At 32.7% G+C, this 16,838-nt stretch overlaps 1 protein-coding gene and 1 long non-coding RNA gene across 5 annotated transcripts in view; one reads left to right on the forward strand and one right to left on the reverse strand.

Annotated features, from left to right (window-relative positions):
* Positions 1–9,384, forward strand: part of LOC126734304 (uncharacterized) — a 74,173-nt gene extending 64,789 nt beyond the window's left edge. For 3 of the 4 annotated variants that reach the window (XM_050437873.1, XM_050437876.1, XM_050437875.1), the window contains 4 exons: positions 370–645; positions 702–899; positions 7,448–7,559; positions 7,613–9,384. In XM_050437873.1, the coding sequence (XP_050293830.1) occupies positions 370–645; positions 702–899; positions 7,448–7,559; positions 7,613–7,997 (971 nt within the window). In that variant the 3' untranslated portion in view covers positions 7,998–9,384. The remainder of the gene's footprint in view (positions 1–369; positions 646–701; positions 900–7,447; positions 7,560–7,612) is intronic. The other variant, XM_050437877.1, reaches the window with a different exon arrangement.
* On the reverse strand, positions 9,297–16,021 carry LOC126734310 (uncharacterized). The gene is made up of 2 exons (XR_007660021.1): positions 11,915–16,021; positions 9,297–11,810 (listed from the first exon to the last, which is right to left on the reverse strand). It is a non-coding gene; the product is annotated as an uncharacterized LOC126734310 (long non-coding RNA).
* Between the last annotated feature and the right edge of the window lie 817 nt (positions 16,022–16,838).

The following is a 16,838-nucleotide window of genomic DNA, read 5'->3' on the forward strand; positions in this document are numbered from 1 at the left end:
CTTTGTAATTAAAGACAAAATGACACAATAAGCATGTTGAGGTAATACTTAATAAAAAATCTGCTAGGAAAAGCATATTTATTTTGTGTCATAAACAAATCCTATAATATATTTGAGGAATTTATAAACAGGTATTATTGGCGTTGCATACTGACCTAGACTAGGTTTTAAAATAATTTTTTGTCACAATAGTAGTAAGAGTAGTCACTCGGCTAGACTTCGCCACTCATATATCCTGTGGAAATATATTTATGATATTCACAGAATTGTAAATTATTTGTTTGATAAAATAAAAGACCTTTATTGTTATTAAAATCATATAAAAGCTAAGAAATCTTTCAAAAACTGAAAGTCGAATTCTCATTTTAGGTGAACAGTCAGGACAACCAACCCAACCGGCAGAACTAGACCACTGGCGTGATTCCGAAGATGTTATGAACTTGTTTTTCAATTTCGATTATCCCACCGAACAAAGTAACAGTAATATCGCCACGGCCACTTTACGACTATATAGGCTGCCTCAGAACCATACAGCCAAAGTGGAGTCTACCAAAGATGACTGCAAAAATTCCGATAGTGCCGAGGAAGAGAAGCTTTTGAGAGTCTCCGTTTATTGGTACACAAAGTTTCAGAAGAAGAAGCGAGGTAACAGTTGCGCTATCCCTTTTATTTGAAGGTTTTAAATTTACGGTTGGTTCCAGTAAAACGTCGTCTGTCTGACAGCAAAGTGATCCCTGAAAACTCCAGATGGGTGGAGTTGAGTGTTAAACCAGCTACGAATGCCTGGAGCAGGGCTGGAGCTAAAAATTTGGGACTGGGAGTGTTAGTGGAAGACCAGGAGGGAAAAACTCTGCCAGCGGACAAATATTTTAAAGGAGCTTCATGCACGGTCGGAGTTTGTGAGTGTGCTTATTAACAACTACTAATTTGAGTTTTTTTTTTTAAACTTTGCAATTGACAGAAACACTGATTTTTTTGTTAACTTGTCTGTTGTGCCGATGGCTGTCAAATGTTAAGTTTTACAATTGGATAATCCAATTTCAAGCCATTAGTATGGTACATTAATAAATTTAAAGAATAGGACAGCATGCCAGTCACAAGTTTAAACATAAATAGTAAACCAAATCTCTCTTTGTCAGTACTAAGTGGAGGCAAGTTTAACTGTTGTTCCATTATGCTGTAATCAGGCTTCTCTGTTCTAATGCCCTCTTTAAAAGCTATGTTGAACACATTCTAAGGAAACTTTAAAATTATGGTGACCACACAACTAAGCAGTATTCCAAGACAGGCTTTACTAACTTACAGTAGACCAATCTGGTAGTTGGTAGTTCCTCACAGAAAAAGACTCAAGAAGTTCTTAGAACAAACCCGAGTATCTTTGAGCTTCTTATGGATATTGTATTGATGTGGTCAACAAAGGTGCTGAAGACTCTATAGAAGGTGAAACACGTTAACCAGGCATTTTAAGAATGGTTCTCGAATATTTGTGGATATTAGGGATTTTTAATTTTTCTATTTCAAATTTTTTAAATTACTGCAAGAATCTAATCAAATATGCTTTTATTATCACTTAACATAAAATGTTGTTGACAAAGCTGAATTAAATATAGAATAATTAAAAACGGTAATCCTGCTTAAAATAATAAATAATAAAATGTTAATCACAAAATCGTAAAATAGAGCAAAACAAACAGGCAATAAAAAAAACAAATAGTAAAGCAATAACAAATAAATTAGTCAATAAAACTAAAATGCCTAAATATTTAAAACATTTGAATATCGCATAGCAAATCATAGTGAAACCCTTTAAAAAAGTAATAACTAGAATTGGTCAAAATGTGTGTCCTAAATATTCATCAATACTGTAAAAACCTGCTCATATTTCTTATAATAATAATTCTGTATCTAGAACTGAAAGTATTGCCAACATGTTTGCAAAGTATTTTATTTCTGTGTTCGTTTCTGATTTGTCCATTAACCAGATAAAGTATCAAAAATTACTTTTGCAATAAATTATTTGATGAAAAGGAAAATTTTAGATGCCATTAAAAATAATCCTAAAAATAATCTAATATTTTCAGTAGTACATCTGGAGTTCCCCAGGGCTCCAATTTGGGAGCTTTATTATTTTTGATTGGCACTAATAATTTGTGCACTGCAAGGGGTAACTCTGAGGCTTTTGATTAAAATTTCTAAAAAAAGTATTTAAATTTTTGTATATTTAAATTGTTGTGTATACATTAAAAAAAAAAGTATATGTTTTTAAAAAAGTTCTTTGGGTATTACCCAAAGCAGGGCTATGAACATTATTTACATTTACGGATATTTCATATAATAACTTGCAAAATCGACGCATCAGATTTGGCGTTATCTATATATCTCTTTAAAGATTCTATCCAACAAAATTGATTTCCTTGAAGTTCTGTCTGCCGTTCTTTGTAAACGTTAGAATTACCAGTCACAGAAAGCAAACTCACCCATTTACAAAATGTGTAATCATTTTAATATTTATGCGTATGATTTGGATTTAGACCTTTAAGATTTAGATAAATTTACCAAAATTATTGCTCATACTTTCAACTTTATCTTTCTTGGACTTGGGCCTATACATTTTAATTTTAAGTTGGTTTTTATTGTTAGCATAAGAAGCTGACTTGATGTTATTCTTTTTCTGTAGTGTTAGTTTTAATTGTTTTTGTTGCATTTGAATGTACATATTTCTCTTTACATATTGGTGTCTGTAATTGGCCCTTGGGCTATTGATACTTAGTAAGAATACATGCCAATGTCTGATAAAAATTACAGAAAATAAATTCAGAAAATTATAGGAAATTTTTGTCAATTTTTGAGTCTTTGGTTTTGCTAATAGGTTCGCCATTTAGTAAAGGGTAGAGAGTGTATTCCTCTGTGTAGAAAAATCATTCGAATTCCTGTAAATTGCCGTAAGGATATCTTTAACATATAACTGATACTTAACATCTGAATTTATGTACTTTGGTTAACAATCGATCCCACATATTCCACGAATATTTAAATACTGGTGGAACTTTGAGTGAATAATTTCTGATAGATTTTGTATCCATTTATCAAATATATTACAGAAAAAGTGATAATAGTTGTACATCTAGATATATATCTGTGTTTCTACAAGAGAACCTTACAGCAATCGCATATCCATCACTTGTTATATTAACTACTATAAATATATGAAACTTATCTATTAACAATTGATGACTTATACACCTAATTTGTTTAGTATAAACCTGAAATGCAATTTTATGACCTGTTTAATAACCAATCAAAGTTTTGACTCAAATAAACTGAAAGTTTTTTATTAAATAGATTTCGGTTGTGGATGTGTTTAATATCTGTGAAGGGAGAATATTGTAAAATTTGGGACTAATATATGATAATTTGTAATATATTGTTGTCTTAAGCCAGGACATTTGTACACTAATAAAAGAATTGACTTAACATATAATTATTGTACCGACATAACTTGAGCTTTCTGGAACAAGAGTTTAGTTGAGTATCTAGCATTTTTTTTAATTATGACTTTTAACGGATGTCTTTGGGTAACATTGAGAACTTATTAGAGTAGAACTAATAGAATAAGGGAATGAGTCAGTCTAATTAGTAAAACACTTCAACTACTTAAGATTTAAATATAATCAAAAAAATTCTTTAGTTAAAAACTAATTGAAATAAGACAATTATGCGATTTTAGTCAAATTTAATAATTAAAGAAAACGCTCAAATGCCTGAAAATATATAAAAATATATAACTAAACTGCCTGAAATAAAAGGAACTTTTAATAGTCTGAAACAGCAAACAAACAAATTAGCTCAAGTGCCTAAAATAAATCTTTCTTGTTCTTAGTCATTGAAAATAATAATTTAGGTTCTGTAAAAACTTTATTTTTTCTGTTCCTGTTGATTTTTTTATTCTGTTCTACTCTAATAAGTTCCGCCCCATAGGGTAAGCCAGGGAGAGATGGCCAGCTTTTTGAAAATCTTAACGGATCGACATAAAATTTAAAGCTGAAACCCAGAAAAGGTCATCAAGAAGTGTATGAATCGATATGCGATTAGTTTAACGATATCGATAAGCGATTAGGTACACTAAACTGGTAAATTAAGTTACTTAGTTATTTTAACTATTCCAGAAAAATAGATGTGAATTGGCCATCTATCCCTTATTGTACGGGTGAGATAGCCAGGTCGTATTTTTGCTGATAGGGAGAGATGGCCAGTTTATTTTTTTCCATTTATCTTGACTTTTTTTTACTTATCATAAAAGAATTCAAAAAAATAGACAAATACTCAATAATAGATAGTACCTACTTATATATTGCTAGATTGTAAAACAAATTTTATTTTTCAGAAAAAACTCATTAAAACTTCTGGTAAATGGAAATATAAAATTATAAAATTCTAAAAACTAAAACGCGTCCGATCTTAGTTCCTACTTATTAAACATATTGCCACATTTCATACACATGTTTGAGAAACTGGTACACTGGTCATGTAGCCAACGGCTACACGAAACGCACTGTATCCAATCGTCCTTCCTTTTAGTTGCAAAGTAGTTTTCCAGACATCCAACGCATTCGTTTTCATCGAAACTGTCTTCTTCGCCATCGCTTTCTAAAACCATCTCACCTTCTGACTCCGAACTCGAACTGAATCTATTTCATTTTTGTGGAATCTTACGTGATATATGTTTCTTTTGGCTTATTTCCTTGGGTTGTGCATTTTTTCTTCGTTTCAAACATCTTTCTCTAACAGCATTAATATTTTCCGTTGTAGTCAAAACAGCTCCTAGATTTTTCGAAGCTCTTTTAACCTTTTCTGGTAAAGTTGGAACCGGAGAAATTTGTTCCAAAAGTGTACATCTGTTTTGGACGTACTTGGTATCGGTGAGGTTTCTTCGCGTGTCTGCTGAGAAGTTGTTGAAAGTTCGGTAATTAATTGTCCTTTCTTGGCTATTTTAATATCTGCTTGAGCACTTGTAGGTGGTTGCGGTTCACACGCCAACGGCTGAATATTATTGCATGTCGACTTTGTGAATTTTCTTCAATGAGATCTGAAACTGAAAAGGCATGGTCCGGTATTGCAGAAGGGTTAAATGGGTAAATTCCACAAGATTTAAATCCTGAGACCGCATTCGATACTGTGCACGCTCTTCCTCAACTCTCTGAAAGCATTTGTCCCAATTGTAGTCTGGTTAATTTTCTTCCAGGGTTAGCACGAACCCACTGGTGACAAGCATTATAAAAATATGATTTTAATGATTTAAATACTGCCCTATCTAGCGGTTGCAAGTAATGCGTTGTGTGACTTGGAAGACACAGCAACATTACATCATTAGCTCGGGCTACTTCGAGCAATTCCAGTGAAGTGTAGTGCGAAGCGTGACCATCCAAGATCAGCAAGACTTTACCAGCGGGCTTTCGTGGTATAAAATGGTCTTTAAGCCACATAATATAAACGCTGATTTTTCTGACATATAAAGAACCGACCCGGATGGCATATCATCTTCATATTCTGCTTTCTTATATTTGCCTTTCATTATACAAGCCGGCGGAAGAAACATGCCTTCAGCAATGCAACACACGATGCAAGATATTGTTTCCCCCTTTTCAGTGCACGTGGTCATAGACACACCTTTTAGAACCCTTTTCGGCAACAACAATACCAGTACGGTTATTCATTTGTAGCCCCGTCTCATTGGTATTAAAAATATACCCTGGTTTATTAAAAATATCATTTTCTTCTAGGGTGGTTTGGACCAAATCTATCCTATCCTATCCTAAACCTATCCTATTCATTCCCTGACTTCGTGCAATTGATACTCCTTCTGCTTTTCTTAAGCATAAATCTGGATGCCGGCGTAAAAAAAGAGCTAAACCAGTCGTAACCTGCTCATTCTTTCTCTCTATTGAACCTATGCGGTATTTTTAGTTGTTCAGCAAAAAAAAATGCTACTCGGCGAACATCATCAAAACATAAAGGAAAACCAGATTGCTGCATTTTTTTTAAATGTGTTGCTAACTTAAGTTCGTTTTCACCCAGAAGCGATTCGGGGCCCATACGTCCCTTAGAGGTATTTTTTTTTTCAGCCTTCTTTCCAGAGTCTTTCGTGGTACACCATGATTCTGCGCAGCGGCATTAACCGATGACCCACTTCTTACAGCCGGCATGGCATCCTTTAAATCATTTTCACTCCAGGAGCCCCTGGTCGATGCCGATTTTCGTTTGTAGTTTGTTGGCATTTTGTCTGAAACAGACGAAAAGTAATCATGACATTAAGAAATTAAGCCCGCGTTCTGGTCGGCTATGTTGGTTTTTATTTTCCATAAGACCATTGCAAATGATTTGGAGATCCCGTTCAACATCCCCGCAAAAAGGACGCATCAGATTTGGTTGAAATTTGACATGAACATTCCTAAAAAGTGTGTCTCTCCCAGGGGTGCGATTTTTGATCTTTTGCCTTGTATAGATTTTTAATCTCATTTTAAAAATTGATGTATTGTTGGAGGCCTAAGCCTGCCGAATATTGATTTTTTTTCGGAATTAACCCTTTTAGGTTTGTTGTTGTAAATGAATTTCAAACAAATCTGATGCGTACTTTTTGTGTAGTTTGTTAAATGGAATCTCCAAATAATTTGCCTTGGTCTTATGGAAAATAAAAACCATACAATTTCTAATTTGATAAAATTTATAAATTAATTGTCGCAGTTTTGTGCTTTCTATGTGTTTATCCCATTTCATATTTTGACCATTATAATTCCTAAATATTCAATACTTTCTTCAGCTTCTTTCAAAGATTGGGTGCATTGACATGGAGATTCGTTTAACAAATAAGGTAGAGTGTGTATTTTAATTTCATCGGCTTCATATTTATGATTGTCAAGAGTACTAAAACACATACATTTTGTTTTATCCATATTTATTATTAAGAGTTATTTATTTTTGATTGAGATCGTTAATGTATAAAGAAAATAATAGCGGTCCAAGAACAGTACCTTGCGGTACACCATATTTAAGTACTATAAGTCCTTTGCTCATTTCCAATTCTTACATATTGCCGTCGATCTTTAAGATACTTTCTTATTGAATATTAAGCCAAACTCCTCATACCATAACCTTCGAGCTTTTCTAGAAGAATATTATGACTAACAGTATGAAACACCTTTGCCAAGTCTTATTATTTATCCCTCAATATGACAGAATATTGGATTACCCAATTGTTTTAAGGTCACTGAATCACAAATTTAGCCATTTGTTCGACTTGGAGACCTTCCGATTGTGTTATTTTGCTCTTAACTCTACTACAAAAAAAACGCGCATATTTGAGTGTGTGCTGCATGAATTTGTAAACCAATTTGAACCACATTGAAAAGAGACTAAACAAAGGGTCTTATAAAAACCTTTAAACTTACAGCCACCCCAAAACCGATCCCCACCATCGTACGAGACGCGTCCCACTACCAAACCGACCAACTTGACCGAATTCATAGCCTATCTGGAAGAAATTCAACGTCAGCCATTCATAGGTAACCGACGCTCAGCTTTTTATTGAACTTCACTAATATTCTGATTATTCCAGTGACGTACTACTGCTCCCAACCATAGACATTTGCTACCTAGAACTGCCCGAGAACGCCGACCTCTATCAAATTAATAGCGCCCGCATAAACGCTTGTAACCTGCGGAAAATCCACGAGGAAAACCAGCGAATCATCGAGAGGGAACAACTGGAACGGTTGGCCACCCTGCAGTACGGCCCCAGACATATCAGACATCAACGGCAACACCGGCAAAGCGGCCTCAAGATGGAGGACGTGGAGAAAATGACAACGTCGCCCGGAATGAAGAGGGAATTAACCGAGTTGGAGAACACCTTGCGCAGGAGCATGACCAATCAACAAATTATTCTTACCAGGGAAGAGCTGGAGGAGTTTAAGAAGAAATTTGCCTCGTTACGGCGATAGAGGGATATTAGAGTAAGATGGTTAGGTGTTACATACATTCTTGGGGACAGTTTTAAAATGGACGATTTTAAGGTTTTAATGTGAAATTTTTATAATTTGAGGATTCACTTTTAAACGATTTCTTATGGGTGATCGTTTTTTCGCCCAATAGGAATGATTTTTTTATAACTAATTGACGGGCTTAAATGCAAGGGTAGAAATCTATAGCCATATTAGATTAGGTAATAGGAGCCGGGGACAAAATTGAAGGCACATGAAAAGGTCTTACTTTGTTTATGACAAGAGGGAAAAAGTAATCAGGTTGATTTCTTCAGGAATCATTAAGGACATATAAAGATATGTAAAAAAGGTACATATCGAAAACTAATGTAGCATATTAGCATGAAGATTTTGAGTCAGCTGCAACCTCAGCATTTAAATTTAAAAACAAATTTAATTCAAGGAATAATGGTCCTATTAATCTTTTATTGATGCCCATACAGTTACCATTTCATAATGCTGAGAATAACTTTCCCCAAACCACTTGTGGATTTTCAGGTGCCCAATACGTAAAATTATGCCTATTTACTTGTCCATTCAAATAACAAGTTTCCTTGTCTGAACTATCACTCATAGTCATTTTATAAAAATGCACTTTCCTTCTTTCATCATTTTCTTATAGTCGCTTTATTAATCCTATTATCTAAAGCAAGCTTGATATTACTCGTAACTAAAGGGTACTTGAGAGATTCGGATTTTCAGTTAATGAAACCAGGATATCCAGTTTTTTATCGTTAGGAATGCCAGTCCTTCACGGTCTGCCAAGATCTTTAACAGTTCCAGTCTCTCTCCACTTAGGCTCGATTGAATGCATACGTAGTTATGCATAACGCGACCAAGAAAACACAATTAAGTTTCGAATGCCCTTAAAAATCGATAAAATCTAATACATATCTAATTTTTGCAAGCTATATCCAAGACACTATTTCAAATTATACTATGTAAGCTTTTAGCAAAAAATAATAAATTTTAGAAGTTATGATAAAAAATGTCACCTAGTCTGGTTATGCTTTTTTACTTATTATTAGGTTTTTTATTTTACAAAATTGAACCACACGCCAAACTTGTCGCGTTTATGCAATGCCACGTATTTTCTTTTTAGACTATATATTTCGACTATTTTTCATTAAGGTAGTTTATGAACAGATGAAAATTTTGTTAGGAACACCGACTTAAAATGAAAAGTGACTATTTAAAACCCTTACAGATCTTTTAGAAAATTCTGTGAAAGCACTTTTTATTTTAAAGTAAAAAAAAATATTACAGTAAAACTAAACCACTTTATTTACTAACATAATAAGCTAAGCAAATTACAACTGCATAGGTATATCATACCTTGAAATACTTCAAATAAAACTAGAGTTTCTTTGTAACAACTAACGATTACGTAAAAAATTCTATTACTGCCCCATTTCATAGTAGCACTAGATAGTTTGGTATCTACTTACCTCTAAATTTATTTCATATGCGCGATTTAGTATAATAGCAGTCCGTTTCAGCATTTTTTAAAGATTTGAATTAAATCACTCAAGAAACGTCAGTTGATATTTCCTAGCTAAGTTCGGTAAATGCATCTGCGAGAAAAATGATCAAAATTTGACAAATATCACGTGATATATTACCTATTTTTCGGTGCCAGATCACGTGACCGAATTTAACTGCTATTTGCATTACTAAACCAAGCGCCCAGTATGATGGCGTTTAATTGACCTATGCAATTTCGTGGCATTTAGTCGTTTCATGCAAAATGCAACTAGTGTTATAGACCGTTTGGCGCTTAGTTTAATTTAAAATATGAGTACACTAAATGCAAAACTCGACATTTGCAATAGAAGCAATTTTTCAGGAAGCGCAAAAATCTGTAAAAAAATTATTTTTAGTGTTATGTAGTTGGGAAAATGTTTGGTAGATGACTCTATCTAAATTCTTTCGATTTGTGTTTACTTTTTAAATCATTACTTATTTATAAATAAGAAAAAAAGAAATAATGTTTGAAAATATACAGTTTCGCACTTATTTTTTGCAAATACCAAGTTTTGCATTGAAAGTAAAGAATGATAATACCAAAAACTATGTTTTGTGAAAAAGTTTAATAAAGAAAACAACACAAATTCTAAATAATTTTTAAGAACAAAATTTATTTCTCTAAATTCCTATTTTTAGAAAAATGCATAAAAGTACCAAAAGTCCTTAAACAGGTTAGATCCTAAGTCCTTCATATTCTTCAATGACCACATTATTATCATTTTCATTTTCTTCATTTTGTTGGTCTTCTTCAGCTCCTCTCTGTTGGTAATTATGAACTGCGTTCTGAAGCTCCTTGTAAAATTCCAATTCTGGATTGCTAGCCCAGTCCAATCCAAAATGATTCTTTAGTAAATTAAAAATAGAGGACTTATCTTCTTTTAAGCAATGCACTCCAGTAGGAATTTGATCAGGCTTTAAACGAGAAAGGGTTTTTCCTCTCTTTACAACTGACTTAAACACACCCAAATCAGATTTATAGAGCACTTCTCCTCTTAATAGAGTGCTATTACCTTCTCGTGTAAATACGAAGCGTTTACTTTCATTAAATTTAAAGTGCCATTGGGCAGGCTTTTTTATTACTTGGTACACTGCGTTTTTCCAATCAAGAATTGTCCAGTCTTAACTTAGCCTAATGATTGAAAACCCTTGAATGATTTTGAATAATCTGCTCATATTCGTGGCGATTGATTATCACACTTTTTTTTTTAATTTCACATTCGATCAACCCAAAAACCCTATCTGGGGGAATGAATGAATGGCTAACTATTGGAAATGTAAACTCGATAGTTTCAATGGTTTTTGGTGCCTCATAACAAAGCCAGTATGCTAGCATCCCCATGACGGTGCTATTTTTATTTAACCCCCCCACATCCATCGGCAAAAAGTAAAATTTTGTTTGTAATTTCTCTAAATTTTTAAAAAAAAAAAAATTTCTAAAAAATTTTTCAGCGTAGTATGTATAGCTGAGGCAATAGCATTGGAATTTTTACAATATTCAGTTTCTAGCCAGACAAAGGATAACACTGTATTTTGAGAAAGTTTTGTTGAAGAGCTGCCACAAACCAACCGTAAAATTATAAAAGTTTATTTGTTGAGAAAAGTATGCACTTTGATCTGGCAATTTAGGCAAAGCCAAATTTTTTTGGCAATCAAAAGAAAAAAGCTGTACATCCTCTCTGTCTAATTTTAAACACTTATAAAATGCTTTGCTTTCCAACTTATGGACACGTTGTTCGCAAATTATCTGAGCTTTGTCATTAGTGTTCACTTTCAACTTCTCTTCAAACTGAATACAAGTGGAACACAAATCAGTCATGGGGGTACCAAAGCTTAGATTATAATTTTTATTCACATATCATCTAAAAAAACACAATTTTATGGCCACCACGACGTCGCTCTTTTGGCAACTCATTAGAAAGCAAATAATTTCTTACATTTCTTTCCAATCTGTCTCCACTAAAACGGGCTATTCCGAGAAAAGCTTTTTTACAAACTCTAAATTTTTGCTTAGTTATTGTTGGAACAAAATATTTTATGGAAAGTCCATGATGATTTCTTAATGATTTTCTGGGTTTTGAACCCTCACAAAATTGTAGCACAAAAATGTCTTGTTTTACCTTGTCAACATTTGAATATAACGCCATGTGGAAGCTTTGAATGTCTCTCATGCTTAGTTTCCGACACAAAAACACTGGTTTTTTATTGTGAGCACATTTCGGGTATTGAGGCAAATCATGTGGCTTATGTCTTAAATTAAAAAAAAAAACTATAATAATTTGTAAAATTTAATTTTTCCTGGATACTTATTGTTATGCAGGTTTAAACAATATTATTATAAACATTGCATTTACCTTTCAATTTGCATCTTCCTTCTTTTCCAGTTCTCCTTATTTATTTCGCGTTTTCTCCCTTTTCCTTTTTCACAAGGTTGTTCTGTATCCATTCCTACAGTAGTAGACACTTTTTTCGAAACTGATATTAACAAATTAAAATTTTAACGGCTTAAAACTGCGAGACGATGTTTATACTATCAAGTACAGTAACAAACTAAAAATAAAAATAATGAAATTATAACACGTGGTATGCGGCCGTTACAAGCGTTTCTAGCGCTTATTGGTTGATTGAAAATACCCAGTTTTGCATTTATCCTCTATAAGTAAACGTCTTTTTTATACGTAAATAGGCACTTTTGCAGCTAATATTGTAGTATATCTTTTAGTTATCAGTGTAGTCTGTCAAAATGTAAAATAAAATCACTTTCGCGTTTTTTGTCAAATACCGAGTTTTGCATTTAGCATATATCCTTAACTATAGATTTCTAACGCTCGAGATTTTTTTCATAGATAAATATGGTATTTGGCCGTCAGATGACACAATAATACCAAAAAAAACGAATTTGGCGCTTGGTCGCGTTATGCATAACTATGTCCAATTCTGCTGTAGATTAACTTACCGGTTATTTGAATTTTATTGTAAATATTTATTAATATAAATTAACAATTCAGTTGAAACTTTTAAATAATTGACACTTATTTGAAGACTATGTCAAATATTCACATAGTCTTCAAATGTGAGGTGTAGGTAATTGAAATGCCTTGGAATATAATATATCAAGTCATGTAGCAATAAAGTGTTTAGTAGTATTATTATTTAAACGTAATTATTTCGTGAACGGAATATACAGGGTGTCCCAAAAGTCGACGAACAAACTTGTCAAGGGGAGATGGGGCAAGTCATTTTGCATTAAAATAACTATATATATGTTGTTATCCAATTGTTGACAAGTTATTTAATATTTTGTACTTTTTATTAAAATTGAATGCTGGCAACAATAAAAAAGTTATGCAAAATAAACGATTATTCTACTGATTTGTTTTTAGTCATGTTTAATTCTTAGGAGTGTCCTTTTAATTTTAAAATAGTTTCAAAAACTCTGTTCTCTTCTAGTCAAGAAAAATATGATCTTAAAAACAAGTTTTGTTTTCAAAAAATATGAATAATTTTTTTTTAATGGATGCTGATTCAATGAAATTAACCTTTAAAAAACTGACCCGTCCTTAGAAAATCTTGAGAAATTAATGTACAACTCGCCCATATCGAAATGGCCTTTGAGATGCGGGAAGAAAGAGTGAGAGAGTCAGTGTGCGATGAAGACAGAAAATGATAAACCAACGGCCTAAAGTGGACTTTCAAGGATTTTGCCACTGCGCACCCAAATTTCACTGGCCATTTCGATATTTCCGAGCTTTAGTTTCATAACATAATTAAAGACTTGAATACAGATTTGTCTTACCCAATTTCTAATGGAAAATACTTTATTTGTATCATTGCCACATTTTTTCAAAAATACAAGAAATTGTAATAATATTTTTTTTATTTAATTATTAATAAGGTATTAACTACATTAGATGTTCAAAATGGCCTACGGCCTCTGCCGCCTGCCCTTATACATAATCTACATCGTCGAATAAAATTTATTTTTAACCGTTGGAATCCCCGCTGGTTGTTATTGATCACTCCACTCTGATCGCTTCTTTTATTTTTTGACGCAATTCCTGTTCAGTGCGACTTTCTGTAGCGTAAACTAATTCTTTAAAATAACCCCACAAAAAGAAGTCCAATGGGTTAAGGTCGGTGGACTGCGGTGGCCAGCAAATAGTCCCACCCCTTCCAATCCAACGATTTGGAAACTGTTGGTTGATATAAACTCTCAATACTTGAGCGTAGTTTGGAGGAGCTCCATCATGCTGCAGCCACATGTTTCGACGTGTTTCTAAGGATACGTCTTTCTAGTAAGCCATTTAAATGATTTTGTGAAAAATTGAGGTAGCTGCCATTGAGTCGTCTTGCTAATTCAAAAGGGCCAATTAACTTACCCTCAATTATTCCAGCCCATATGTTTATTCCAAATTGATGTTGGAAACGGGAAGCGCGCACAATTCTAGGGTTAACATATTCCCAATTATGTAAATTGTGAATATTAAATATTCCTATGCTTTGAAACAATGATTCGTCGCTCCACAAAATTGTTTGGAAAAACTGAGGGTCGGTTCTGTTGCGACGTAACATATCGCTGCAAAATCGTACTCTTGTGGCGTAGTCTCCGGGTAACAATGCTTGCACCCGTTGCACATGATATGGATGTGACAGAGATCTTCTCAAAATACGATGCACCGATAACGATGATAATCCCAAACGCCTTGCTATACGACGAATATTAATGGTAGGATTTTCTGCTACCATATTTATTATCTCATCTTCACCAATATCAACTCTAGGCCTTCCTTCTCTGGACAAATGCTGGCCAGGAATTTGACCATCCACGTATATCCTATGAACATTTTGAAATACTCTGTAATCAGGATAATGTGCTCTGTTAAGAAATCGTGTCCTATACTCTCTAGCAGCAGCCCGAGCATTACCGTCACAAAACCCATAGACATAATGCAATTCTGCATATTCCTGTGGTGCATAAGGTATCTTTAATAGTTGAACTAACAAATAAAAAAAGTAGGTACTGATTAATCGCAAAGGTCGAAATGTAATAGCCCAGTATGAAGGAAAGCGTACCTAAGACTGATTTGAAAAATTCCAAATCGTTTGTTATTTTTATCTCAACAAAAAGGACAATGCAAAATATTCAAAACATTTTAAAACTGAACTTTAACGTTCACCTTAAATTTAAGAATAGGTAAATGGTAAATACCTACCTTAATAATATTGGTAATAAATAAAAACCTTTAAGTTTTTGTGATTTTTAAAAGAATTGGCAATGGTACAAGGAAAGTATTTTCCATTATATTATTGGGTAAAACAAATCTGTTTTTATTATTTATTATTATGTTAAGAATCTACAATAATTTCTCAAGATCTTCTAAGGGCGGGTCAGTTTTGTAAAGGGTAATTTCTTTTTATCACCATCTATTAAAAAAACTTACTAAGATTTTTTGAAATCAAAACTTGTTTTTAAAAATTTTTGGATTTTTTTTTTTTTTGAAATTTTTTTTTGGACTAGAAGACATTAGAGTTTTTGAAACTATTTTAAAATTAAAAGGACATCCTTAAGAATTAAACATAATCAAAAATAAAACAGTAGTTTACCGCGTTTATTTTGCATAACTCTTTTATTGTTCGCAGTATTCAATTTTAATAAAAAATACAAAAAGGTGAATAACTTTTTACCCATCAATATTTTGATAACCACATATATAGATTTTTAGATTCTAAATGACCTCCTCCTTTCCCCCCTTAAGTTTGATCGTCGACTTCTGGGACACCCTGTATATAGGACATTATACATAAAACTTTTCCGGACAATTCGAAAATGCAAGAGGTACCATTGAAGAAAAAAATATTTTTTTCTTTCAACTTATTTGCGGCATTCTGTATATCTACATTTAATATTAAAATATGACCGATCCAAAAATAAAATCGAGAATGTTTTCGAAAAAAAAATTCTCTCCTTTTTATTGAATATAAACAAAACCGTGTAACCCTGTATAATAATCGAACATGGTGACTTAATTTTTAACAATTTTGGTAACAGAAAATATTTGACCATTTGTTCATGCAAGATTGTCACAGGTTCAGATGTTAGTTTACACAGCAAGAAAAAAATAATAATTTTATTTAACTGAATCCATTAATCCTTCTCAAGAGATACCATAATCATAATGGTTTTTCCCACACGTTTTATTGGGAATAACTTACAAAGTACAAATAACCTTTGAAATGCATAAAAAAACATGTGAAGTTAACCCACTTTAAGCCCCTCAATTATAATTGTCATTGTCAAGCCTTTATGTTTACCTCTATAATATGTAAAATATAATAATTTTACTTTTTTTTTTTAATTAATTTAACCTCTGTAATAGTATATTCGGGCTTAGTTGCCAACTCGTGCAATAAGTCTCTAATAAGTTATTTTAAGGAAAATAATTTTTAGTAAGCAGCACGTTTTTATAACATTTATGAAAACTTATAGGAAATTAAAGACTGTATTAGGTTTAGACTGTAGAAAGTATTATCGACATCTGAATGTATATAGTTTAAATGCTTTTTTTTAGTGTACATAAATATGTCGGGAAAACGACTAAAATATTATAACAAACGCGACGTAGCTTAATTTTAAGTTTTTCGTGTTCACTTTTATTTATTTTTAGTCCGTTTTGTTCCTAGAACGTGTCTCTGTGTACTTAAATTAAGACTTAGTTTTAGCATAATCTATTTAATCTGATTAATTAAATTTTTGTCAAGTCAACGATTAACTTGTACATATTGTAAAGTTAATTATATGTAAAGAAATACAAGCACTTGTCATTTAAATTTGAGTTTTATTTATTTACGTATTTAACGTTACTGCAAACCCACCCTTAGCCAGTCAGAGTTGTGAAGTTTGCCATTTTGTAAGCAGCACATTATGGGGGATTCCCACACTATGCCGTACTATAATCCATAATCTCATTTAATTAATATACAGGGTGTCCGAAAGCTAGATGCAATCCTTTAAGGGGGTGATAGCCGACTTAATTTCAAACATTTTAAGCTAAATATCTGTAGGTCGAAATTTGTTTATAATTTTTTTATGGCAGTTTTTGCATTTTTCTCAAGAAATACCAAAATTTCACACTTAAACGGTAATAGAGCGCAAGTTACAATTAGTATCGGAGTTTCAAAGTTTATTTTGTTTTGTCTAATGTGTATTAATAAAAATACGATCAATTCCAAGCTTCTGTGTAAACTTATAGAAAAAACAGAGACATTGAAAGGCCCTTT

Source organism: Anthonomus grandis, chromosome 3 (genome assembly GCF_022605725.1).
Source record: "Anthonomus grandis grandis chromosome 3, icAntGran1.3, whole genome shotgun sequence".
NCBI lineage: Eukaryota > Metazoa > Arthropoda > Insecta > Coleoptera > Curculionidae > Anthonomus > Anthonomus grandis.